Source organism: Macaca fascicularis, chromosome 11, assembly GCF_037993035.2.
Source record: "Macaca fascicularis isolate 582-1 chromosome 11, T2T-MFA8v1.1".
NCBI lineage: Eukaryota > Metazoa > Chordata > Mammalia > Primates > Cercopithecidae > Macaca > Macaca fascicularis.
In genome coordinates this window covers 139,321,880-139,347,125 of record NC_088385.1, presented here as the reverse complement: position 1 = coordinate 139,347,125, position 25,246 = coordinate 139,321,880, and the positions used below count along the sequence as shown (strand labels likewise).

Genomic DNA, 25,246 nt, shown 5'->3' with positions numbered 1-25,246 from the left:
GTGCCCCTTCCCCTTTCCCAGGCGGGTGTCACCCTGGGGAGGTGCCCCTTCCCCTTTCCCAGGCGGGTGTCACCCTGGGGAGGTGCCCCTTCCCCTTTCCCAGGCGGGTGTCACCCTGGGGAGGTGCCCCTTCCCCTTTCCCAGGCGGGTGTCACCCTGGGGAGGTGCCCCTTCCCCTTTCCCAGGCGGGTGTCACCCTGGGGAGGTGCCCCTTCCCCTTTCCCAGGCGGGTGTCACCCTGGGGAGGTGCCCCTTCCCCTTTCCCAGGCGGGTGTCACCCTGGGGAGGTGCCCCTTCCCCTTTTTTTTTTTTTTTTTTTTTTTTTTTTTTTTTTTTTTTTGAGACGGAGTCTCTCTCTGTTGCCCAGGCTGGAGTGCAGTGGCCGGATCTCGGCTCACTGCAAGCTCCGCCTCCCGGGTTCACGCCCTTCTCCTGCCTCAGCCTCCCCAGTAGCTGGGACTACAGGCGCCCGCCACCTCGCCCGGCTAGTTTTTTGTATTTTTTAGTAGAGATGGGGTTTCACCGTGTTAGCCAGGATGGTCTCGATCTCCTGACCTCGTGATCCACCCGTCTCGGCCTCCCAAAGTGCTGGGATTACAGGCTTGAGCCACCGCGCCCGGCCTGCCCCTTCCCCTTTCCCAGGCGGGTGTCACCCTGGGGAGGTGCCCCTTCCCCTTTCCCAGGCGGGTGTCACCCTGGGGAGGTGCCCCTTCCCCTTTCCCAGGCGGGTGTCACCCTGGGGAGGTGTCCCTTCCCCTTCCCAGGCGTGTGTCGGCCCAAGCGCTCGTGCTGCTGCCTCTCGCTGTGGGACACTTCTGGCTGCAGCCCCCAGGGGTCCATCAGAGTGGTTTCAGTGTCTGTTCCGTCTCAGGGAGCTCATCCCCACCCTGAGTTCATGCCAGGATCCTGGCCGCACACCCAGCACCTGTCCCACCAACGGTCCCCAGAACCTCTTGGCTTCCATGCTACTCACTGCAGCCGGCTTCGCTCCTCCTGAGCTACGGAGAATTTCACCTTGTTTTCTAATGTTACTTTTAACTTTTAAAACAACTGATCTATTGTTTCTGCGTGTCTGAAACAGCAGGGGAGAGTTCTATGTCTGTGGTGCTGAAAAATGTCAGCATTTCATCTGTCACAGCTGCAGCGGGTCTGGTTCCGCAGAAACCATGACTAAACTGTAGCCTCATCTCTGAGGACAGAAGCACATCACAGAAAAAGCCACCAGGTGTGGTTCTGCCATTCAAGGGACAGGGCTTCAGGGACAGATGATTGTGTGGAGGGGGTGGGACCGGGTGAGAAGCCTCAGGCGCTTGGCTCTGCTGTCCTCGAACGGCTCCATCGGTGGCATCCTGAGAGCTCAAAACGCGGGGCGCCCCTCCCCGGAGCTTCTGACTCCACAGGTCCCAGGTGGGGTCTGGGAATTTGAGGTTCTTGGGAGCTCCTGGTGACACTGGTGCTGCTGGGTCACTTTGAGAACCACTTATTTGGAAGGAAGATGCTGTTTCTCTCATTTGTCTGAGATGTTCAGTGTTTGGTGAGGTGAGCAGGAGGGTCTGGACAGCAGCTGGCCCTGGGGCGGGAACGCCGTGGCCACTGCCTGCATTGCCTCCGGGGTATATCTGCAGCCTCTCATCCAGGAAGAGATGGTTTCCTGTCTGACGTTGATGAATGGCGCCCACTGTGCCCTGGGAGATGGGATTTGCCTTTCTAGCGATAAATCCAGGCAGATCCTGCCCTGAAGATGGATCATTGCTGCAGAACGAGGCATGTGTGTGACAAGAGGGTGGCGTTGCCTGCAGCTGCACCGGAGGAATTATCATTTCCCGAAACAGGCCTGGGCTCTAGGGGCAGGGACACGCTGAGCAGATTATAAATCTTTTTTAAAAATTAGGTTCAATGTGAAATCTCTCAAAGGGATGCACACAATTTCCTCCAGAGTAAATATGAAGCCCTGCCTTTTGTTAAAGGGGAAATTCTGTTCTGCCAAAGGGAAAGTGCTGACTGGGCACTTTTTGGGTTTGTACCAGGTGAGACAACCTGGGGGTCAGGATGCCTGGGTTCCGTCCGCATCAGCCTGGACCTCTGGTGCATCCAACCTTTTTCCTGGAGGCCTGGGCTGGGAACACAGGGATTGCTTGGCCTCTAAGGTTTTTTCCTCATCTTGATGACACAGCTTTGCACAATGCCTAGACAGAGTCATGCTGATTCTAGGGACTAATGCAAATGGGTGGATGGATGAGTGGGTGAGAGAAGGAAGGGATAGATGGTGGCTAGGTGGGTGAATGATTGGGTAGATTGATGGCTAAATGGTAGATTGATGGGTAGATGAGTGGATGGATGGGTGGATCAATGAGTGGGTGGGAGGGTGGATGGATCGATGGTGTCTAGGTGGGCAAATGAATGGGTAGATTGATGGATAAATGAATGGATGGATGGAGGAGTGGTGAGTGGGTGGGTGGATGGATGGATGGGTGGGTGGGTGGATGCATGAATGCATGGGTGGATAGATGGTGGCTAGGTGGGTGAATGAGTAGGTAGATGGATGGATAAAGGAATGGATGGATGAGTGGGTGGGTGGATGGGTGGATGCAGGGATGGATGAATGGATGGATGAGTGAGTGGATGGATGGATGGATGGGTGGGATGCATGGATGGGTGAATAGATGACTGGCTAGACGCAGGGATGGATGGATGGGTAGATGAATGAGTGGATGGATGGATGAGTGCATGTGGATGGAATGGATAGATAGTGGTTAGGTGGGTGAATTAGTAGGTAGATGGATGGATAAAGGGATGGATGGATGGATGAGTGAGTGGATGGATGGCTGGATGCAGGGATGGATGGATGGATGGATAGATGAATGAGTGGATGGATAGATGGATGAGTGCACATGAGTGAGTAGGTGGATGGATGAGTGGGGGAATGGATGGATGAGTGGGTGGATGGATAGGTGAATGGCTGGATGGCTGGATGGATGGATAGATGGATGAGTGAGTGAATGGATGGATGGTTGAATGGTTGGATGGATGGATGGGTGAGTGGATGGATGGGTGGGATGCATGGATGGGTGAATGGATGGCTGGCTGGATGCAGGGATGGATGGATGGATGAGTGCACATGGATGAATGGATAGATAGTGGCTAGGTGGGTGAATGAGTAGGTAGATGGATGGATAAAGGAATGGATGGATGAGTAGGTGGATGGATGAGTGAATGTATGGATGGATAGATGGACAGATGGATGAGTGAGTGGATTATGGATGGTTGGCTGGTTGGATGCAGGGATGGATGGATGGGTGGATGGATAGATGGATGAGTGAGTGGATGGATGGGTGGGATGCATGGATGGGTGAATGGCTGGCTGGCCGAATGCGGGGATGGATGGATGGATGAGTCCGCATGGACAGATGGATAGATAGTGGCTAGGTGGGTGAATGAGTGAGTAGATGGGTAAATGGGTGGAAGGGTGGGTCATTCTATCAGTTATTTTATCCAAGGAATATTGGCAAAAGGGAAGAGAGGTGGGCTTGAGCAAATGTTGGCCATAACTTGAGAAGTAAAGTCTCATCCTCATTATTTTCAAGGTGAAAACCAGATTTTATAACAGTTTAGCGGATCACAACACCCAAAAGGAAACACACAGTTCATCACACAACTAAACCTATCAGTCAAGAAAGAGCCAAGTTATCCCCAAATTCTCCTTCCCCCTTACAAGGGCAGACCGCCCACAAGGGCAAAAAGCCCAGAAACGCCTCCTCACAGGCTTCGTGGGAGCCAAAGCCTCCAGCTCAGAACGGCGCCAAGTGAAGAGGTGAACTTTGGCCACAGAAGCGGCCACGGCGTCTCTCCAGTCTTGTGAGTGGGCATCCCACTCAGTGGCCCAAAGAGAGAAAACAGCTCATCCCCCCAGATGCTGGAGCCCCTCCCAAGGCAGCCACGTGGGCACAGATCTTAGGAAGGAAGATGCCCAGCGGAGACCAGGGAGGAGCTAGACATGGGGGACACTCAGTGCCGCCTGCCTGTGGACCCCCTCCTCGCCCTATTCCTGCCACAGAAAACACCCTGTCCTCCGAGGCTGCCAGCTGCGCTCAGCACCCAGATCCTGGCTCCTCGCTGAGCCTGCAGCTTCGAGGCTGCACGCTGCGCTTAGCACCCAGGTCCTGGCTCCTTGCTGGGCCTGCGGCTGCGCCACGCACCGTCTTTCCTGCAGATGAGAGTGCTTGGTGCTGGTCTCCAGGACGTTATCAGCAAATGACCCTCCCAGGAAAGCCTCCATATTGCTCTCCCTGTGTGAGGGACCCCGTGGGGAGAGAAGCAAGGGGCTGTGCGCCTCTCTCTGTCTCCCTCTGTCTCTGTGTGTCTTTCTCTGTGTCTTCATCTCTCTGTCTTCTCTATAATCTGTTTCTTTGTCTGCCTCTCCATGTCTCTCTCTCTCTCTCATGTCTCTCTCATGTCTCTGTCTCTATCTGTCTCTGTTTTTGTGTCTCTGTGTCTCTCTCTCTCTCATTAGATGGACATGGACAAGCCCCTGTGTGTCCCCCACCACCATCTCCCCTCCCTCTACACGTCCACCCACCATCCCTTAGGAGTCCTTTGGCTAAGCCCTGGACAGGGCATTGGGGAGGGGGACCCAGCCCCTCGGGCCTGGCCCAGAAGCCCCCCGACCCTGCTGTCTGCCCCCTTGCACCCTCTCCATCCCCTGCTGCAAGTCAGGGAGGGCCAGCACCCAGGAGGTGATAGAGGGCACCTGGGTCCCGTGCTGGGTCCCATGTGGCCATGCGAGGCTGCCCCCCATGCCCACTGGCTGGTCTGTGCTGCCACGTGAGCCACGTGGTGGCTGTGATGGTGCCAGCCTGGCACTGTGGGACCGGGTGCCGGTTGGCACGTGTTTCCTCATGATACAAAGATGACTGGCTTCATTCTTGAACCTCAGTCTTGGAGCCAACAGGCAGGATCAAGTGGACCCTGGCCATGCCAGCCTTGCCCGGCCCTCGGAGTGGTCCCCGCACTCGCCAAGCCCCGGCAGGGCAGCGCTCTTGGGACGAGGGAGGAAGCGCACCCTCCCTGGAGGAGCTGCTCGTGCTCTCCACCGAGGCCAGCAACAAACAGCCTCACCGAGAGCCGGGGCCACGCCCAGCAATCCTCCCCGGGCTGCACTGGCATCCAAGCGGTGCCGGGCACCGCATCCTGGACTCCGTTTAGAACCTGACTGTGTCTGTGTGCAGGGCCTGCAGCCCAATAGAAGGGCTGGTGAATTGCAGCTCGGTGTGCAAGGAAGGACTTTTGTCCCTGAGAGCCTGGGCTGTGTCGCCTACAAATCGCACGAGAAAGAGCTGGGGCTCAGGTGAGGCCCTGATGAAACCTAAGTGTGTCTGTTCTGCCAAAGTGGCTGCAAAGCCACCCGGAGCTGCGTGGACTCGACGTCTGGAAACCAACAGTGATCGTGTCACGTTTCCTCCCAAACGCCTTTGAACGGGCAGGACAGCGGGACAGCGCGGCAGTGAGGACACTGACGGGATAGTTAGCACCAGCGCAGGGTGCTGCGGAGGCTGGCAGGTTTCTCCAGGCTCACAGCCTCACGCTGGCTTTGCCCATCAGCCAGAATCTTCCAGTTCCACGTAGAACAGTGAGACAGGCCTCTGTGACGGGTGTGCATCCTCTGCTCTGCAAGATCAGACACTGAGTGGGAACGGGCTGCCACCGCCTGCCCTGGTCTCCAAGTGGCTTTGTCGTTATTCAGGACAGCGCAGCCAGCAGGCCAGGAGACAACGGCCATTGGTGAGATGGTTTGTTACGCACGGATCCCAGAGAAGGGGGTACCACCAAGCAGGGCCACCTGCGAGGCACCAGGCTGGGCAGGAGGCAGAGGGTGTGAGGGGGACGTGGCCAGGAACGGGCAAGGCCGGGTGAGCAGCCCTGGGGGACCTGGCTTCCATCGTCTCAGCAGCTCTGGGGCAGGGACCATCCTCCCGAGTGGCTGAGTGGGAGGATGGCAGCCCAGAGTGAAGGACAGAGGCAGTGGGCTGTGGACTCGCGTCACCCGGTTTGCACTTGGAAAGACGCGCGGCGGGTGCTCACTGGCTCTCGGAAATCGCTCACCCGGCAGGCGCAGGCCTCTCGGGCCAGTGAGGTTCCAGATGTCAAAGGATCAGATACAGAAAATATGAAAGCATGGTTAAGACACGGGCTCAGCTCCTGCTTGCCACCTTCGTCCCTGGGCTCCTGCTGACGGTGGAGTCGCCGGCATGGAGAGGGATGGTGGAGTCACTGGTGTGACAAGGGCTGGTGGAATCTCAGGCATGGTTTTCCAGTCATCTCCGAAGGAGCCACCATCAGGGACCTCAGATGGGGCACTCCGGAATTGGCTCCCTCTTCTCCAGGTGCCCTTGGGGGCAGTCCCCCTCCTGGTAATCCTTGTGAGGGTGGTGTCCCAGCTTTCACCTGGGAGGACCGAGGCGCCCAGAGCCCCATCCCCAGGCCTGACCTGGCAGGGAGGCGGGTGGTTGAGGACTCAGAGTCGCGGGTGCCCCCTGGACTCATGCTGCAGGGAGGGCATGTGGACATGGGCTGAGTCGTGCCTACATCTCCAGGGATGCTCCGTGACCCAGCTGTTCTGGACCGTCAGTGCCCATGCGTGCCAACTGATGCATTCGAGGCTCTTTCTTTCAGCTTCCGGGACGTGTCTGCATTCTTTTCTAGAGAGCTGGCAGCAAGTTGGGGGCCTCCTCAGGCCCCCGGTGCCTCCTGGACACTGCAGAGGCCACAGTGGGCCTCACGCCCCCTGGAACACTCCTCAGACATGAGGGCTGACCCCAGAGCCCCTGGGTGCTCACCCAATGAGCTGTCCCTGCAGGTACATCACAGAGGCTGACAGGGAGGACAGCCGAGTGCACGTGTAAGTGTGCCTGTGTGTGGGTGGAAGTGTGTGTGACTGAGTGTGCCTGTGTGTGTGTGTGGGAGTGTGTGTGCCTGTGTGTGTGTGTGTGGGACTCTGTGCCTATGTGTGGGTGGGAGTGTGCGTGTGACTGTGTGTGTGTGTGCCTGTGTGTGGGTGGAAGTGTGTGTGACTGAGTGTGCCTGTGGGTGGGTGGGAGTGTGTGTGTGACTGTGAGTGTGCGTGTGACTGGGTGGGAGTGTGTGTGTGTTTGCATGCCTGATTGTGTTGCACGCGTGTGCATCTATGGTGCATTTTTGTATGAGTGTGTAAAGAAAGTGATTGATTCTAAGAATTGGCTCACACAATTGCAGGGCTGCCAAGTCTGAGATCCCTAAGGTGGGCAGCAGGTGGGGTTTCTGTGTCGTTTCCATGTCATGGTCTGAAGGCTGCAGACCCAGGTGGAGTTTCCGTGCCGTTTCTGTGTCACGGTCTGAAGGCTGCAGACCCAGGTGGAGTTTCCGTGCCGTTTCTGTGTCACGGTCTGAAGGCTGCAGACCCAGGTGGAGTTTCCGTGCCGTGGTCTGAAGGCTGCAGACCCAGGTGGAGTTTCCGTGCCGTTTCTGTGTCACGGTCTGAAGGCTGCAGACCCAGGTGGAGTTTCCGTGCCGTGGTCTGAAGGCTGCAGACCCAGGTGGAGTTTCCGTGCCGTTTCTGTGTCATGGTCTGAAGGCTGCAGACCCAAGTGGGGTTTTTGTGTTGTGGTTTGAAGGCTGCAGACCCAGGTGGGGTTTCCGTGTTGTCTGAAAGCTGGCGTCCTTCTCTGGGAACCCCCAGCCCTGTCTTTGCTCTCGAGGCCTGGCTGGGGGGGGCCTGCCCATTGTGCACGCCTGCTGCTATGCGGAGTGTCCCCTGACGCAGGCGTCACTCACAGCTGCAGACGCGGTTCCAGCAGCGCCTCACATCCACTGAATAACGGGACCTTCACCTCCTGAACCGACGTAAAACCGTCACATGGGCCACAGCCCACAGGCGTGGATTGCAGGGCAGGAGTGTGGTGTGTGATCACGTGGCCTGCAGTTGGGGACCAAGTTTGAAGTCTGGCTGCCCCGGGTGCCAGCTGGGTGACTTGGACACACTCTTCAGCCTTCCCATGCCCGTCTCCTGATCCCGCAAATGGTCTTGAAGGACCTGCCCCAGGGTCCCCTCGACAGGGAGGGGAAATGCTCTGTGAAGCTCTGGGCCTGCTGCCTTTCGCAGAGAGAGTATTTGGGAAAACCACGGTGGAGACAGAGGATGAGGGACAGAATGGCCAGGTGGACGGGGTGAGTGGATCACAGGTGAACCCGGTGAGACTGCAGATGCACAGCTGTTTCTGACCAGCGCGGAAGGCAGCTGCGTGTGGTTTGACCTAATGGACACGAATAGACATGAGGCGTTTTCTTGTATTAGGTCGGTGCAAAAGTAATTGTGGTTTCAGATTGTGAATTTTAAATCATTACAACTGGGCTCAAACACACCTTTATTCGTCAAAATAGGAACCATCACAGTCCACATGTTTTTGCCAGTGAGAAATGAGTTTATTCCTGTAGCATAAATATCTGTGCTTCAGGATTTGACAAACTCTTGGAAACATTTTCTGCATCCTGCTGGTTGTGGAAGCGTTTTCCCTGCAAAAAGTTGTCGAGAGGCTGCAGAGGTGACAGTCGGTTGGCGAGACGTCAGGCGAATACGGCGGATGAGGCAAAACTTCGCAGCCCAATGCGTTCAGCTTGTGAAATGTTGGTTGTGTGATGTGCAGCCAGGCGTTGTGGTGGAGAATTGGGTCCTTTCTGTGGACCGAGCCCGGCGGCAGGCGCTGCAGTTTTCGGTGCAACTCATGGATTTGCTGAGGACACTTCTCAAGTATAATGGTTTTGCAGGATTCAGAAAGCTGCTGTGGGTCAGGCCGACAGTGGCGGCCAGAGAGTGACCACCAGACAGCGACAGCCAGACAGTGACCACCGGACAGCAACCACCAGACAGTGATGGCCAGTGACCGCCAGACAGCGACTGCCAGAGAGTGACCCCCAGACAGCGATGGCCAGTGACCACCAGCGACCGCAAGACAGCGACGGCCAGACAGTGACCGCCAGACAGCGACGGCCAGACAGTGGTGGCCAGAGAGTGACCACCGGACAGCAGCCACCAGATAGTGACCACCAGATAGTGACCACCAGACAGTGACCACCAGCAACGGCAAGACAGTGACCTCAGACAGCGACGGTCGGAGAGTGACCAGGCCCTTTTTTGGTGCAAGTTTGGCTTTTGGCAAGTTGGAGCTTCTCTCAATTCAACCGTTAAGATGGTCATCACTAGTCGTCGTATAAAATCCACTTCTCATTGCACATCGCAATCCAGTCAAGAAACGGTTCATCATTGTGTAGAATAAGAGAAGACAATGCTTCAAAACAGTCATTTTTTAAAAGTTTCACTCAGTTCGTGAGGCACCCAGTTACTGAGCCTTTTCATCTTTCCGATTTGCTTCAAATGCCGAACTCCTGTAGAACGGCCGGCACTGAGTTCTTCGGCAGCTTCTCGTGTGGTTGTGAGAGAATCGGCTTTGATGGTCGCTCTCAGTTGGTCATTGTCAACGTCTGACGGCAGCCACTGCGCTCCTCATCTTCAAGGCAAAACTTCTGCTTTACAAAACTTCCCAAACCACCACTGCCCTGTGTGTCGTTGGCAGCTCCTGGCCACCACTGCCCTGTATGTCGTTGGCAGCTTCTGGCCACCACTGCCCTGTATGTTCATTGGCAGCTCCTGGGCCAAGTGCGTTGTTGATGTTATGATTTGTCTCTGTGGCTTTACGACCCATGTTGAACTCTAATAAGAAAATGGCTCAAATTTGCTTTTGTTTAACATCATTTACGTAGTCTAAAATAAACATAAAATAAACAGCAAGTAACAAGTCATTAGCAAAAACATAAAGTGAGAAATGCACATTAAAATGGTAAATAACATAACGTTTATTGGAGCACATATTCCAATATCAAACGGCAAACATTCCAGCAACGCGAGACCACAGCTACTTCTGCACTCACCTCATAACTCAGTTGAAACACACGACAAATTTGTCACCTGCTGTACCCGGGCACCGTCGTGTCATCTACAAGGCCCCGGGAGGCTGCCGTGGGTGAGGCCTGGTGAAGTCAGGAGCACCGTGCATACGTCTCTGCGTTATTTTCAGGGATAAAAGTCATATATTCAGGGCCGGGCGCGTTGGCTCACCCCTGTAATCCCAGCACTTTGGGAGGCCAAGGCGGGCAGATCACGAGGTCAGGAGATCGAGACCATCCTGGCTAACATGGTGAAACCCTCTCTTTACTAAAGTAAATACAAAAAATTTAGCCGGGCGAGGTGGCGGGCACAGTAGTCCTAGCTACTCAGGAGGCTGAGGCAGGAGAATGATGTGAACCTGGGAGGCAGAGCTTGCAGTGAGCTGAGATTGTGCCACAGAGCGAGACTCCGTCTCAAAAAAAAAAAAAGAGAAAACCGTACATTCTCAGCATGAAAATTCAGATATTACAGAAATGCCGGATAGGAAATAAAACATTCTGTCCCGTGATAACCACTGGGAACAGTTTCTTCCAGATGTCTATATGTGTGATTTTCAAAATTCTTGTTTTTACAAAAATAGAAAATGTTTCTAATAGCATATGTTTCAAAAAACATGGTATTTTGTGATGTAGCAATAGCAAATGCATATTTCCAGGAGCTGGGGGTGGAGACCAAGGGAAGGGGCCAGTGCCGTCCCTCTGTGGCCAGGGCCCTCACGGGCATATTCTGCCAGGTCAGGAGGACTCTGGGGAATGGGCCGTGCAGCGGCTGGGAGGAGGGTCCGGGCACAAGGGGCACTGAGAGGCTGCAGGCGGGCGGGGCCGGTGTTCTCGCTGGAAGAGCTGGGGGCGCCTTGGCTGGAGAGGGGCCCCCGGGCTCGCCCACCTGCCCAGCCGGCCGGAGAGGGGCCCCCGGGCTCGCCCACCTGCCCAGCCGGCTTGGTTCCTGGTCAGGGCCGGTTCCCACCTGGTGTGCTTTAGAGTCCGGGGCAGCTGGGAGAAGCTCCAGGCCCAGGTTTCACCCGTTTCCCATGTGGTCAGGCAGGGCTGAGGGATGCAAGGTGTGGCAGCCGTGTCCAGCACCCCTGGCACCCACCAGTACCTCACCGGGAGGGCGTTGCTTGGTGCCCGAGAAGCCAGAGGGTCCCACGAGCAGTGGGGATGGCCACAGGGGGGTCTTTTACGCATCGCGCCGTAGAAGCCGAGCCACAAAATGAAATGAGTCTGGAGTCCAGGAGAGACGCACATCACCCCGCGGCAAGGCTGCGTGCCGGTCCCTGTTCCCGCGCAGGAAGCCCTCTTCCCGCGCAGGAAGTCGTCCTGTTCCCGCGCAGGAAGTCGTCCTGTTCCCGCGCAGGAAGTCGTCCTGTTCCCGCGCAGGAAGTCGTCCTGTTCCCGCGCAGGAAGTCGTCCTGTTCCCGCGCAGGAAGTCGTTCTGTTCCCGCGCAGGAAGTCGTCCTGTTCCTGCGGGAAGGGCTGGCTGCTTAACCACAGGGCACTCCAGGAAGGGACTGTCTGGTCACTGCGGTGGCGGGAAGAAAATGAAGATAGCAAGAGAGACGGCTTCTGAGTAAAGTTCACGGCGCTGCCGGCAAGGCCGGGCACTCCTGCGTGGTGCGGCCGTGTTTCCCGTGGAGACGGAGGCGGGGACAGCGGTTCATGCCCAGCCACAGGCCCAGGGAGGACAGCGCCAGGCTTCCAGAGCTCGCCCCTTCACAGTGAGGACTCCGCTCCGCACCGCCCTGCCGGTGACAGCTCCAGCCTTGTCGAGGATTGGGAGTCAGGTCTCCCCCGCCCACCGCCACCCTGGAATTCACCTTCCAGATGTTCGTCCCGGACGCACTGAGACCCAGAGATCTGTTGGGGCCGGGGACCAGGCAGGGTCTCCCCTGCTCCCGAGGAGGGGGCCCAAGTCCACAAGCGCCTCCCCTCCGAGCAGCCACCAGGAGCCCCGACGCCTGCCCTTTGCTTGCTGCTCCCGTCAGGGGTTTACCAAGTCAGCCCAGGAGCCAAGGGGCAGGGGTGGGTGGCCGCAGCCCTGGGGGTGGGTGGTCCTGTTCAGTGACAGCTCCACAGCTCCAGGTGAAGAGGCAGCTTCAGGCTTAGCCCGTTGGCCAGGGCTCCCTGCCACCCTGCACCAGCCATGTGGCCTCAGGCAGGGGACCAAGCCTCTGTGCCTTGGTCTCATGTTCACCTGCAGACGATGAGGTTGGCCCCACCTGCCCTGGCACAAGGTTGTGGGGCTTCCTCTTCACCCTGCTGCCACCTCCTGGGCCTGCTTTGTTGGTTAGGGATAGAACAGCAGACGTCCTCTTGGTTCCTCAGGCTCGCACTGATGGAGTTTTGTGTCTCAGAACACACAGAGCCGAGTGCTTCACCGGTGACCGTGGGGGCGTGGGCTCTAACAGTCCACTGCCATCCTTGTTATACAGGCTCTGGCGTGCATATTTGTTGCCTCATAGTCTCGAGATGGCTGCCACTCCTCCAGACCTCACATCCACATCCCTAACAAAAAGAACGGAGAGGGGCAAAAGGTTCTGCCAGCTGAGGCTGTTCCCTTTTTTAAAAATCAGGATAGGCCGGGAATGATGGCTCACACCTGTAATCCCAGCACTTTGGGAGGCCGAGGTGGGTGGATCACAAGGTCAAGAATGACCAACATGGTGAAACCCTGTCTCCAGTAAAAATACAAAAATTAGCTGGGCATGGTGGCGGCGCCTGTAATCCCAGCTACTTGGGAGGCTGAGACAGGAGAATCTCTTGAAACCAGGAGGCAGAGGTTACAGTGAGCCGAGATCACACCACTGCACTCCAGCTTGGTGACAGAGCAAGACTCCATCTGAGAAAAGAAAAAAAATCGGGATAAGTCACAGCTTTGCCAAGAGCCCCATTCTGAGGCCCCTGCTTCCACCTCATCGGCCAGGATTCTATCAGCGGCCACCTCCAGCTGCCCATGGGCCAGGGAATTGGTGGTTTGTGGATGCAACCCCAGTGACTCAGCGGAGTTGGGAGCCACAGTTCCGGCCTCACTCACAGAAACAGTGCCTCCCACCCACCCTGCCCCTGGTGATCTGACAATGCCTCATAGCCGGAGTCCTGAGGACGCTCTCTGAGCCCCTACGTCCCTGACTGCAGCACAGCCTGCCTGTGCCTGCTCTGCACTGCCCCATGGCCCAGGAGGACTGAGCTCGGGCCTGAAGCATGCCTGCATGTCACCGCCAGTTAACCCCACTCATCATCCATCTCTGCTCAGAGCTGGGGTTCGGGAAGCCATCCCCGACCCCAGCCAGGGTGCCCCTCCTGCCCGAGTCCCACGGCCCCGGTCGGTCCTCCGACTGCGTCCACACACGACCAGTGTGACATCTGATCCTTGCCGGCCTCCCCTCTAGATGACAGTTTCGTGAGGGAGGCCGTGTGTCCCCAGCACCTCCAGGAGAACCCTACAAGCCCTGTTGCTTTGCTTGTCTCGGCCAGAAGAACAGCTCCGACTTCATGGTATGGCCTCGCCCTCAGGCCCTGTGCTAGGCCCACAGCGCTGCCTAAGACGACGTCAGTCCTCAGTGTACAGGGGGATTTTTGACCTGATGCCCGCGCGCAGCAGGGGCCCCTCTCCTGTCTCTCCTCTCGCTGTGATGCCCCAGCCTGGGGCCTACAGACGAGGGGCCCCAGGGCCCCACCCATCTGTGGAGGAGTCGGCCATCTTCCCATCTGTGGCCTCTGCAGTTAGTGACAGCCCCTCAGCCACCCGTGTCTTCCTCATGTCACCAGAAAGGGGTCCCCATCCAGACCCCAAGAGAGGGCTCTTGGATCTCATATGAGGCAGAATTCAGGGCGAATCCACAGAGTAAGGTGAAAGCAAGTTTATTAGACAAGTAAATAAATGAGGTGAAGAGAAGAATGGCTGCCCCACAGGCCGAGTGGCCCCCAGGGCTGCTGATTGGTTATTAATTAACTTCTGTGGTTATTTCTTTTTTTTTTTTTTTTTTTTTGAGATGGAGTCTGGCTGTCGCCCAGGCTGGAGTGCAGTGGCCAGATCTCAGCTCACTGCAAGCTCCGCCTCCCGGGTTTACGCCATTCTCCTGCCTCAGCCTCCCGAGTAGCTGGGACTACAGGCGCCCGCCACCTCGCCCGGCTAGTTTTTTTGTATTTTTTAGTAGAGACGGGGTTTCACCGTGTTCGCCAGGATGGTCTCGATCTGACCTCGTGATCCGCCCGTCTCGGCCTCCCAAAGTGCTGGGATTACAGGCTTGAGCCACCGCGCCCGGCCTTCTGTGGTTATTTCTTGATCATATGCTGAACAAGGGGTGGAATATTGGTGAGTTTTCTGGGAAAGGGGGTGGGATTTCCCGGAACTGAGAGCCCCACCTTTTTTAGACCGTGTAGGGTCACTTCCTGGTGTTGCCGTGGCATCAGTGAACTGTCATAGCGCTGTGGGGAGTGTTTTAGCAGCTAATGCATTATAATGAGCGTATAATGTGCTGCGAGGATGACCACAGGTCACTCGTCGCCATCTTGGTTTTGGTGGGTCTTGGCTCCTTCAACATATTTGTTTGCTTGAGATGAAGTCTCGCTCTGTCACCCAGGCTGGAGAGCAGTGGTGTGTTCTCCGCTCACTGCAAGCTCCGCCTCCCAGGTTCAAGCAATTCTCCTGCCTCAGCCTCCCGAGTAGCTGGGACTACAGGTGCATGCCACCACGTCCGGCTAATTTTTGTATTTATTTATTTTTTAGTGAAGACGGCGTTTCACCATGTTGGCCAGGATGGTCACGATCTCTTGACTTGTGATCCGCCTGCCTCGGCCTCCCAAAGTGCTGGGATTACAGGCATGAGCCACTGCGCCCGGCCTACTGCAACCTGTTTTATCAGCAAGGTCCTTGTGACCTGTGTCTTGTGCCGACCTCCTCTCTCATCCTGTGACTTAGAATGCCCTCGCCATCTGGGAATGCAGCCCAGTGGTTCTCAGCCTCGTCTTGCCCAGCCCCTGTTCAATATGGAGTTGCTGTGGTTTGAATGGCTCTGACACTCAGACTTCCACCCTGGCTGTGGGGCCAGACGGTCAGGTAGCATGGGGGTGACCACAGGCATCGTCACCCAAACCAGGACACCTGAGAGTTACCAGAGGTGCTATTAATAATCACCCCAAGTCAGGGGTATCAACTAGGGTTGTCTTGGGCAGTGGGGATGTATGGCTAGTAACTAGTATTAACTAGTACTGACTATCTGCTGCGTGCAAGGAAACCACAGCAGCGACGGTCTTTGCCAGCTGTGCCTGCCGAAGCAGCATGGATGTGTCAGCTCTTGGATGTGTAACAATCCACTCTGAAATGTTACGGCCTAAGACAACCGTTTCCTTGGCCCACAGCTCTGTGGATTGGCACATGGCCCCCGTGGAACAGAGCAGCTCTGCTCTCAGCTGGCCTTGCTGATGCCGGCAGTCAGCCGCCAGATGAGCGAGGTTGGCTGGTTGGGGTGGGGAGGAACGGGCTCAGCTGGGCGGCTTCTCTCTGTTCCGCGTGGTCTCTCATCCTCATGCTGGGGGGCAGGTTACAAGACAGAGATCGGTGTGAGCATAGTCTCCCGAGACCCAGCTTGGTCTTGGCACTGGGTGGGTTCTGCCCCTTTCTGTTGGTCCAAGCAAATCGTGACAAAGGGCTAGGGTGATAGCGTCCCTCTCTCAGTGGGGAGAGCTGCACACATTGACACCAGAAGGTGAGTCCAGCTCGGCCCCAGTTGCTCTCAGCACAGAGTGCAAGCTGGGCTCTGGCTTCCTTCACCTGATCTTCCTCCAGTGTGGCCAAGAAGGGGAGGGCCCAGGCCTCCTGCCTCTTGAGAGCCTCTGAGAGGTGGGCTGCGTGCCTCTGGCTCCCACAGGAGGATTTTGCCTGATCCTTAGGTGTTGGTCTCCTCTGGCCCACAGAGTGGAGAATTTATTGCCAATATTTATCTGAAATTTATAGAGGGTTTAAACTGTTTCCCTTGAGGCTGTGATGGTAGGGCCTTTAAATTCTCTCTCTGTATAAGCATCAGTCTCCCAGGGAACGTGGCAGGAGGCAGATCTGCCAGTCAGATGATGTATTGGTCCCTGGCTTCAAAATATGTGAACAATTACAAGGTCATTAACTCCGACACAGAAAAGAGACCTGCCCCGGGCGTGGGGACGCCGCGCACCAGTGCCACTTGCCTGAGGAGCCATGCAGGGTAGGGGCGGGGGGGGCTGTCCTGTTCTTTCCCTGTTTTGCAGGGGTAGGAAAGGGGATGTTGCTGAGGGCATGGGGGTTCACTCTCCGACCTTATCACTCCTGAGCTAATGGCACTGCTGAAAAGCCAGGTCACACAAGCTGTGGGCCCGTGTGGTTAGGGGCAGTCCACACACCCCAAAAGCTCAGGGATCTGTGGCCCAAGCCTGGAGACTGAACCTGCCCAGCCCCCAGCCGTGACAGGTCCTTAGCTAATGATGGAAGCCAGCCGACTCCCACCACCTGGGAGCCTCGCCTCTCCCGTAACTTCGGTCCTTCTAGAGACATGGTGGGGGACCCGAGGGCCGAGAGACCTGAGGCTGCATTCACCCAAGAAAGGGCCTCGGTGCCACCTGCAAGCTCAGCACACACCAACGGGGCTGGAACCCGCGGACCCGGCTTGGGGAGGCCTTGTAGACCACCAGCAGTCTCACCAGGTTCCCGCGTGGAATCTCCTCAACGCCTCAAAGCCCCGGGGACAGAGTGGCCGTAAGTGGCTGTGGAGTCCCTAAAGGGAACACATTCATTCCGCAGCTGTTTATCAAGCACCTACAGTGCGCCGGGCCTCGCTCTGAGCACTGGGAGGCGGCTGTGAGCAGAAGCGACAGAAACCCTGTCCTGCGTAGCTGAGCCGCGGGGAGGGGCAGGTGGAGACGGGGATGGACAGGAAGCGGCGCCATACTGAGGGGTGTGAGCCTCCGGTCCAGACACCCAGCCGCAGGGCAAGGATGGTGGCCCTAAACAGGACGTAGGGAGAGGACTCACACTGAAGGCTGATGGCGACATCTGAGGTTTATTTTTACTTTTTATGTTTTCAGACAGGGTCTCTCTATTACCCAGGTTGGAAAGTGTTGTGTGATCTTGGCTCACTGCAGCCTCAACCTCCCGGGCTCAGGCGATCCTCCCACCTCAGCCTCCCAAGCAGCTGGGACCGCAGGCACGCACCACCACACCCGGCCCGGCTACTTTTGTTCGTTTCTGTGGAGATGGGGCCTCACTATGCTGCCCAGCCTCGCTTGTTTTTTTAATGGACAAATGGGACTGTCCTTGTTCATGGGGTGTGGCGTGCCGCGCTCAGGTCAGGCGATAGCACAGCTGCCATCTCCACATTTGCCATTTCCTTGTGTGGGGGCTTGGCTCCTCCTCCCAGCTGCCGTTTGGGTCGTGGTCAGGTCCGCGGTCCTCCCTCAGCGGCACCGGCACCGGCACCCGCTCCTCTCTGCCCGTGGTTTTGGTCCTTTTTTTTTTGAGACGTAGTCTCGCTCTGTCACTCAGGAGTGCAGTGGTGTGATCTCAGCTCACTGCAACCTCTGCCACCCAGGTTCAAGAGATTCTTGTGTTTCAGCCTCCTGAGTAGCTGGGACTACAGGCATCTGCCACCACGCCCAGCTAATTTTTGTATTTTTAGTAGAGACGGGGTTTCATCATGTTGGCCGGGCTGGTCTCGAACTCCTGGCCTCAAGTGATCCACCCGCCTCGGCCTCCCGAAGTGCTGGGATTACAAGTGTGAGCCACTGTGCCTGGCTGGTTTCGTGCCTTTAATCTCTCTGGCATTGGAGCTTTGAAGGCCGGAGGCAGCAGAGCATGCAGAGACCCGGGAAGGATGCCCGGCATGGGCACCGCCTGTGCCAAGGCCTGAGGGGTGCGCGTGGGGGTGCTGGGAAGGCCACGGTGCTTCGAACCCAGGGGGTGGGCAAGGCAGGTGTCAGGAGCCCCTGGGGGGCTTCGTGTTCCCTGGGGTGAGGCCCGAGGACAGGATGCTGTGGTGGGTGGGGGGACCAAGTCTGTGGCCTCAGTGCTGGGGGTACACAGGGAGGCTGAAGCTGCTGGAGGCCGCCCCAGAGGCCGGTGTGCCAGGTGCTCCTGAAGACGGGCGGGTGGATGATGGAGGACGAGGCTCTGTCTCACCCTTGTGGAGCTTCCTCCATTCTGACCCCTTCCGGTGAAGGGCGGCTCCGAAGCTCTTTCCCCCGTGGGCCCCACCCCCTCCTTCTCGTGAAACCTGGGTGGTCTCAGGTTGAGGTGGAGACATAGGCAGAATGGGAGGGCGGCGTACGGGATTCACCAGCAAGGCCCCTTCCCACCGCGAACAGAAATCCCGATGCTGGTCTCGAAGGCAGAAAGGAAGCCCCGGCTCAGGGGCCTGGAAAACCCCAGGCTGGGCTCCCAGCAGCTCCAGGCCAGCTTTTCTCAGACAGGCTGTCCCACAGCAGAGACAACAGACAGAAACCCAGAAACCACGACGCTCCCAGGGCACCCTCCTGCCACAAGGTGAACCAACGCGGTTCACTCCCTCGGGACGCAGAGGCCAACCTCAGCCGGGCGCAGCAGCACAGACTCCACTGTCCCGGGGAAGGAGCCGGAGCCCTGTGGGTGACGTGGGACTACGGGCTGGGGTGTCCCGGGCCAGGCTGAGCAGCGAGGAGGCTCTGGGTCGCCAGACTGGGGCAGGGAGACTGGCATTAGCCGCGTGCTGTGTAATCATCTCCTCGAGGAGGGAGCGCGTCTGGGTCTGTCCTGCGGCGGGTGGTGTGGGAGAGGCCGTAAATGATCGGCGACATGGACTCCCGGTTCTCTCCCGCCTGGGACTTGGCTTCCTGAAGGCAGAGAGTCGCGAGGAGGGAGGAGCCCCCTGCTCCTCACACGAGGGACTGGGGCTCTGGGGTGGGCTGACAGGCGGCCCCCGAGGATGCAGCTGGGGGCCCTGTGAGGGTGGCCCTCTTTGGGAAAAGGGGTCTTTGCAGACGTGATTAAGATAACGGCCTGGAGATGAGAGCAGCCTGGACCAGGATGAACCAGAGTCCAGGGACGACTGAGGGATCCGAGCTCCGCTGGGCAGAGGCTCCGCCCTGTGCGCCCCCACAGCTGGCACTGCCCTCGGCACCTTCTCAGCACCGTGGAGGGAACGGGCAATGCCAGGGCTCCCCACCCTTTCTCGGGTGGTGGTGGGGAATCAGGAGATGAGGCAAGCACAGTGCCCACCCGGGGCCTGGCACATTCGTCCAGCGCAGGAGGCTCAGGGCTGAGGACCTGAGCACAGCGGAGCTTGGGCCACGTGGATCAGACCCCTTTGTTCATGGTGACGTCAGCCTGTGGGAGGCACCAGCATTTTATGGGGTGGATGGGATGGGACAGCACAGGATAGAGGTGGATAGGATGGGACAGGGGCTGGCTCAGGGCTCTCCAGGGAAGCAGATTAATAGCAGACATGGGTTTAGATGTGGATGTTCATCTAAGGAATTGACTCACGGTTATGGAGGCTGAGAATACCGAGACTGGCTGTCGGCTGGCAGGTGCCCAGGGGAGCCGGTGGCGTGAGCTCCAAGCCTGAAGGCAGGAGAGGACCCACGTCCCAGCCCGAATCGAGCAGTGTGTGAACGCTCCCTTCCTCAGCCTTTCTGTCCTACTCAGGCCTGCAGGGGACAGATTTAAACACGGCTCCCACCAGAGGCCATGCACAGACCACCCAGCATAAGGGGAGAGCAAATGTCCCGGCGCTCTGTCCCCTGCCACGTTGACACAAAACTAACCCTCACAGGCAGGACAGCGCGGCGGGACAGGCCGGTGTTCAGTGAAACGGAAGCACGGAAGGATACGTAGTGATAGATACATCTATACTGTGTGGGGGTCGGAAGGCCGGGGCTGCGGGCGTTTATTTGCTGGGCTGTTGTTCAGACCCAGGCTGCGTGTGTTCTGGGCATGTATGGGGCGGCATCTGCACAGCAAGCGGCTGTTTGTAAACAGATTGTTGGTGTGTTTGGGTGCTGGGGGAGGTGGGTGGTGCAGTGGAGTGGGGGGTTCCCTGCACAGAACAAGCACTGGGGGTGGGAACCACAGGATGAAAAACCTGTTAAGTGTTCAGGTCGGTGGAATAACTGCCCCACCAGCCCCCACGGCCGTCGTGTAACGCACAAGAGAAAGAGGAGCCTGCACCAGACACAGCCCAGACCTGCACCTTCTCTGTGGGCGGGGTCCCCTGAAAACAGCCCCCAGGAGGCAAAGCCCTGGGGCCCACCAGGCCTGCAGGTGCCCCAGGAACGGAGGGCCGGGCCCCTCGGCCTCTCACAGGCCCCTGGCTGGCTGGGCTGCCCGCCTGTCGGGAAGGCCGCCCACACCCAGCGCCGTCTCCCTGTAGGTGTGGCAGTGTGGTGGCAGCATGGAGGTGCTGCCCTGCTCCCGCGTGGCCCACATCGAGCGCACCAGGAAGCCCTACAACAACGACATCGACTACTATGCCAAGCGCAACGCCCTGCGCGCCGCCGAGGTGTGGATGGACGACTTCAAGTCCCACGTGTACATGGCCTGGAACATCCCCATGACGGTGAGTCCCCCACGGCCGGGAGCCGGGGCCACGCCCCAGGGTCGGGGTCAACGTCATGCTGGGCGCAGGGAGGCCCCGTGCAGTGTGAGCAGGTGTGTGCGGGTATGAGTGGGTGAGCTCTCTGCCTTCGAAGGAGCCTTCCTCACACTGGGAAGAGACCAGCTCACACCAAGCTGTTGTGGTGGACGTTTTTCTCTCAACTGCTGGTGGTTAGAAGCCAGGGAGGGGCGGCCTCTCCCCAACCTGGTGCCGCTGCCTCAGCCAGGGCCCCACTTAGCACCCAGCGCGGCCCCCTCCCCCAGCCCTGGGCAGCCTCAAATGTCTGGCTGTTTCGTGAACGGCTCATACACTGTGTGGCTTCCCGCCCTCAGCACCACATTTTCCAGGTCACCCCCACCGTGGCTAAGTCATGTCCACGGTGTGAACGGGCCGGTCGTGTGGATCCTCCTTCGTGGATGGACGTTTTGGCTGTTTCCTGTTGGGTTTTGGCCTGTGAGTGGCTGACCTGCTTCAAGTCGAGGATTGCTGTTTGTTTTCTAATTTGTAGTTGACCAATTTCCCATAAAGAGCCTGAATTCTGGCTCTTCTCAAAGCACCCCAGCCCCCACAAGCCTAAGAAGGGCAGGTGCTGAGACAGGAGGTCGTGACCCTCCACCCATCCCGCCACCCCCCAGCGTCTCTGGGAACCACCCCCTTCCTTCCCTGGCCACTGCAGGCATTGGGTCCCTGAGTTCTGGGAGGACTCATCTTAGAAACAGCCTTGTTTTTTGCATCAACCCCAGTAAGAACCAGATCTTAAGTCATGACCCAGTGTGCACACACATGTGTATTTACATCCGTCCACATACAGCACTTTGCATCCACAGTACCAGTCATCCTTCTCATTCACGATATACTACTTCTTAAAAATTCCACTATAGCCTATATTGGTTCACCACCCCCTGCTGGACTGCACCCTAGCGTGTGGGCGACACGGCCTGGAGGGGACCCAGGTTGGACCATTCACCGTGCAAACCCAGCATCCCACCCCCAGATCAGCTCCCACGGCAGCTTCCGTCAGGCAGGTCAGGAGTCTGTGGACACGTGCACTTGTGTCTGAGCGATGAGAAGAGGGTACCCGGTGCTCCTACAGCCTTGTTTTCCATGAAGTGATTTGGAAAACGTGTAGGGTGACAATGTCCCCAAGTGTGTGGGCAACTGATTGAGGGGCTCCAGGCCCCCAGGCAGTGAAGCCAGCAAATGGCTGTCACCTCCCTGTGTCCAAGGGCCCCGGCATAAGCCCCTTGACTAATCAAAGCCTCATAAGAAAGCAACGAGTTTCTGGTGTGATTGCCCCACTTTACCAATGAGAAACTGAGGCACAGAGAGGGTAAGGGACTGTCCCAGGGCCACACACCAGAAGGTGACAGGATTCAAGCCCAGGCCCCGCAGGCCACGTCGTCTGCCCTCCTCACAAGGCCTGAGCCTGGAGGGTCCCTGGGCAGGAGGCAGGTGCTCCCTCAGGGCTGGCTGTCCATCAGAGAGTGCTGGTCCCACAGCCCCTCAGGCCCCACAATCCCAGGAAAACACAGACCCCACATTCGGCTGTGGGTTCTCACGGCAGAGGACATGGGTCAAAGTCAGCAGAGGGAAGAGACGCCCGGGCCGGGCCCAGGAGAGACCAGGCGCGAGCTCCCAGGTGTCCCCTCCCGGGGGGTCCCGTGGACTTGATTCTCCAGCACCCATGCGTGACAACACGTGCCAGGCAGGGCCAGCCAGGAGCCCCCGAGCCTCGGTGTCCAGGGTCCTCACCGGGCTGATCTCGTAGACATGGCTGACCTTGGTCTCCGCCCTCCAGCGGTCACACCAGGTGAGCAGGGCCGTCTTCTCAGGCAGGAGGTTCCTGGGCCCAGGTGGGTGCGGATGAGCCGGCTGCAGCAGGGGCCATCAGTCCAGGCCAGGGCTGGTCTTCAGCAGGGCCCTTCCCCTCGGGAGCAGCTGCCTTGGACCTTCTGTGGATATTACGACGCTGGGGTTCCCACCTAGGGGAGGCTGCTCCTGTGAGGGGACTCAGTCCCTGGAGCCCCCCAACCTCATCATGGGGACAGTGACACTCATGTGCCCTCCCGCCTACTTCCGGCCTTGCAGAACCCAGGGGTGGACTTCGGGGACGTGTCTGAGAGGCTGGCCCTGCGCCAGAGGCTGAAGTGCCGCAGCTTCAAGTGGTACCTGGAGAACGTGTACCCGGAGATGAGGATCTACAACAACACCCTCACGTACGGAGAGGTAGCGCCTCCCCCGAGGGCCCCGCGCAGCCCGACAGGCCTTCCGCCCTGACTCCCGCGCACACGTGTGCATTCAGTGGGAGGCAGGCACATCCACGTGCACACACAAGGTGCAGGTTCACATGAACACATGCACCTGCAGACACGCATGTCCATACACACCCATTCCTTCACAGGGACCTGCCTAGAGGCAGACGCACAGTCACATCCATGCACACACGTGTTCACATGCCTGATTCAGATGTACCTATGCACTCACATGTATGTGCACGCAGGCATGCATGCACTCACCTAGACGTGTGTGCAGGGACACATTCACAGGCATGTACACAAATCCATGCAAACATATGTACAAGTGCACGTGGATACGAGTATACATCTGCACAGTTTTGCTCATGTAGACACAGCTCTTCATACACAAATGTTTCACTAACTGCATGAACCCCAAAGGGGCCTGCATGTGCACAAACATACAAGCACTTGTTATCAAGGAGCAATAATGTGCGTGTGTGTGTACACATCTGCATCCACATATGCAGAGCCGTGTTCATACCCCACCACGCGTGCATGCAGGTGCCCACACAGACGCACACGATGGGTGATATGCACGCCCACACTCATACAGGCACATCACCTAATCAGAGACCCCGTCTCCGCCGGCCCCCACCTGCACTGCGCTCTGTAAAGCCAGCAAGAAAGTGCTGCTCTTCTGTCCTCTCCCCGGTCTATGCAGGGGACAGGGTGCCTCCCACCCTGGGAATCGAGTGTCCCAGCCCTGAGCTGGCATTTGGATGGGGCAAGGAGAAGGGTCCCTGGGGTGGATGGTCCTCGCTGAGCCTCCCCTCCCTCAGCTCCTGGTCCACGCTGCGCTGACTCCAGTCCCTTGGGCACAGAGGTGTCCCAGGCAGCGCTGAGAGTGCATCGGTGTGCGGCCCCGTCCCCCAGCCTCCCTGTGCTTCTGCTCTGCCCACTCCATCCTCCATCAGCCAAGCTCAGGCACCGCCCACCCAGAGCAGCTGGGCGTTTCTAATTTGTGGTCAACATTCTCAGCGGTCCCAGTTCAAACCTGTGTGCCCTCTTGCGGTGGCCATGATGGAGGGGTTAGCTGCCGCCGCAAACCCAGCAGCCTGGAAACGCAGTGGACAAAAGCAATAAGCGTCTACCCTTGCTCACAAGCCAGGGCCACCTGGGCAGTGCTGCTGGCCCGGGCCAGGCTGTGCTGATCTCGGATGGGCCCGTTCTGGTGGCTGGAGGTTGGCTGCCCGATGACAACTCACGCCCCAGCAGGCTGGCCCGGGCTTGTTCTCAGAGTGGTGTCAGGATTCCTTCCCAGACGGAGTGGAAGCTGGAAGGTCTCCCAAGGATCCAAGCCAAGGCCAGCCCAGACTCCAGGGCCGGCGAGCGGTCTCTGCCCACTCAGCGGGAGCTGCAAGGGTGCAGGGAGCAGGCGGCAAGGCAGGGAAGCCACCCCGGCTTAGGGCCTCCATCCCTGCTGCTGAGAAAGGCCGACACCGCCGTCCTCAAGCCTCCCCTATTGACCAATGGCCACGTCTCCATCTGTGCATGGCAGATACGTCCACGTCTCCATCAGTGACAAACTCAGTCGGCCACCCGTTCCCGGGAGGTCCAGCAAGTCCCTTCCCAGGCAGCCCACCCACCCGGGCCCTCCACAAGCCCCCCTCCTCCGGGGAGCACCTGCTCAGGTGCTCGAAGCTCTGTGGGGCTCCACCCTCAGGTGACCCTGGACGTTCTCTGCGGCTTCTGGTTGCAGGTGAGAAACAGCAAAGCCAGCGGCTACTGCCTGGACCAGGGAGCAGAGGACGGCGACCGGGCGATCCTCTACCCCTGCCACGGGATGTCCTCCCAGGTAGGAGCAGCAGCAGCCACCCATGGAGCTCCCAAGGGGAGCACCCCAGGCCACCCGGACCCCACACCCTGGGGCAGAGGCCCGGGGCCAAGCCAGAGTCTGCTTGATCACGTAAGCCCAGGAATTGAGACCAGCCTGGGCAGTGTGGCGAGACCACCCCACCTGGGCGGGACTCCCTACAGTGCGGGCCCAGCCCCGTGGAATCGGCGGTCAGGGACTGGCCATCGTGAAGGTCCGAGCCATTCTGACCACAACCTCCATAAAGAGCTGGGCATTTCTAGCCCCACGGGAATGCGTGTTCCGCTCACACACGGCGCTTTTCAGTGAGCTCTGCATGTCACCCAAAGTAAACCCGACTCCTGTCCTCCCCAAAACGAGTGGGGCCACACTCTGAGTCTGAGCCCCGTTCATGACGTCTGTCAGGAGCCTGGCCCTGCGGAGCTTCTGGGCGCCATCCAGCTCACATCCCCACGTGGGCCCTGCCCGGCAGGCCTCTCCCACCCACAACAGTGTTCCCAGGGTGGGAGGCTCCAAGGCAGCCGCTCAGGGCCCCATTTGCAGCTCAGGGCCCCATTTGCAGCTCGCGG

The 25,246-nt window shown here is 58.2% G+C and overlaps 1 protein-coding gene and 1 long non-coding RNA gene across 12 annotated transcripts in view; one reads left to right on the top strand and one right to left on the bottom strand.

Annotated features, from left to right (window-relative positions):
* GALNT9 (polypeptide N-acetylgalactosaminyltransferase 9) overlaps positions 1–25,246 on the top strand; it is a 122,788-nt gene that overhangs the window by 95,992 nt on the left and 1,550 nt on the right. For 9 of the 11 annotated variants that reach the window (XR_012419794.1, XR_012419795.1, XR_012419792.1 and 6 more), the window contains 3 exons: positions 20,343–20,528; positions 22,656–22,793; positions 24,564–24,659. Coding sequence is in view for 6 of the 11 variants with exons in the window: in XM_005572668.4 (XP_005572725.3) it covers positions 20,343–20,528; positions 22,656–22,793; positions 24,564–24,659 (420 nt within the window). In the remaining 5 variants the exon portion in view is untranslated. The remainder of the gene's footprint in view (positions 1–20,342; positions 20,529–22,655; positions 22,794–24,563; positions 24,660–25,246) is intronic. The other 2 variants (XR_012419796.1, XR_012419793.1) reach the window with 1 other exon arrangement.
* On the bottom strand, positions 21,340–25,223 carry LOC141407993 (uncharacterized). Its single transcript, XR_012419805.1, has 2 exons — positions 24,488–25,223; positions 21,340–24,349 (listed from the first exon to the last, which is right to left on the bottom strand). It is a non-coding gene; the product is annotated as an uncharacterized lncRNA (long non-coding RNA).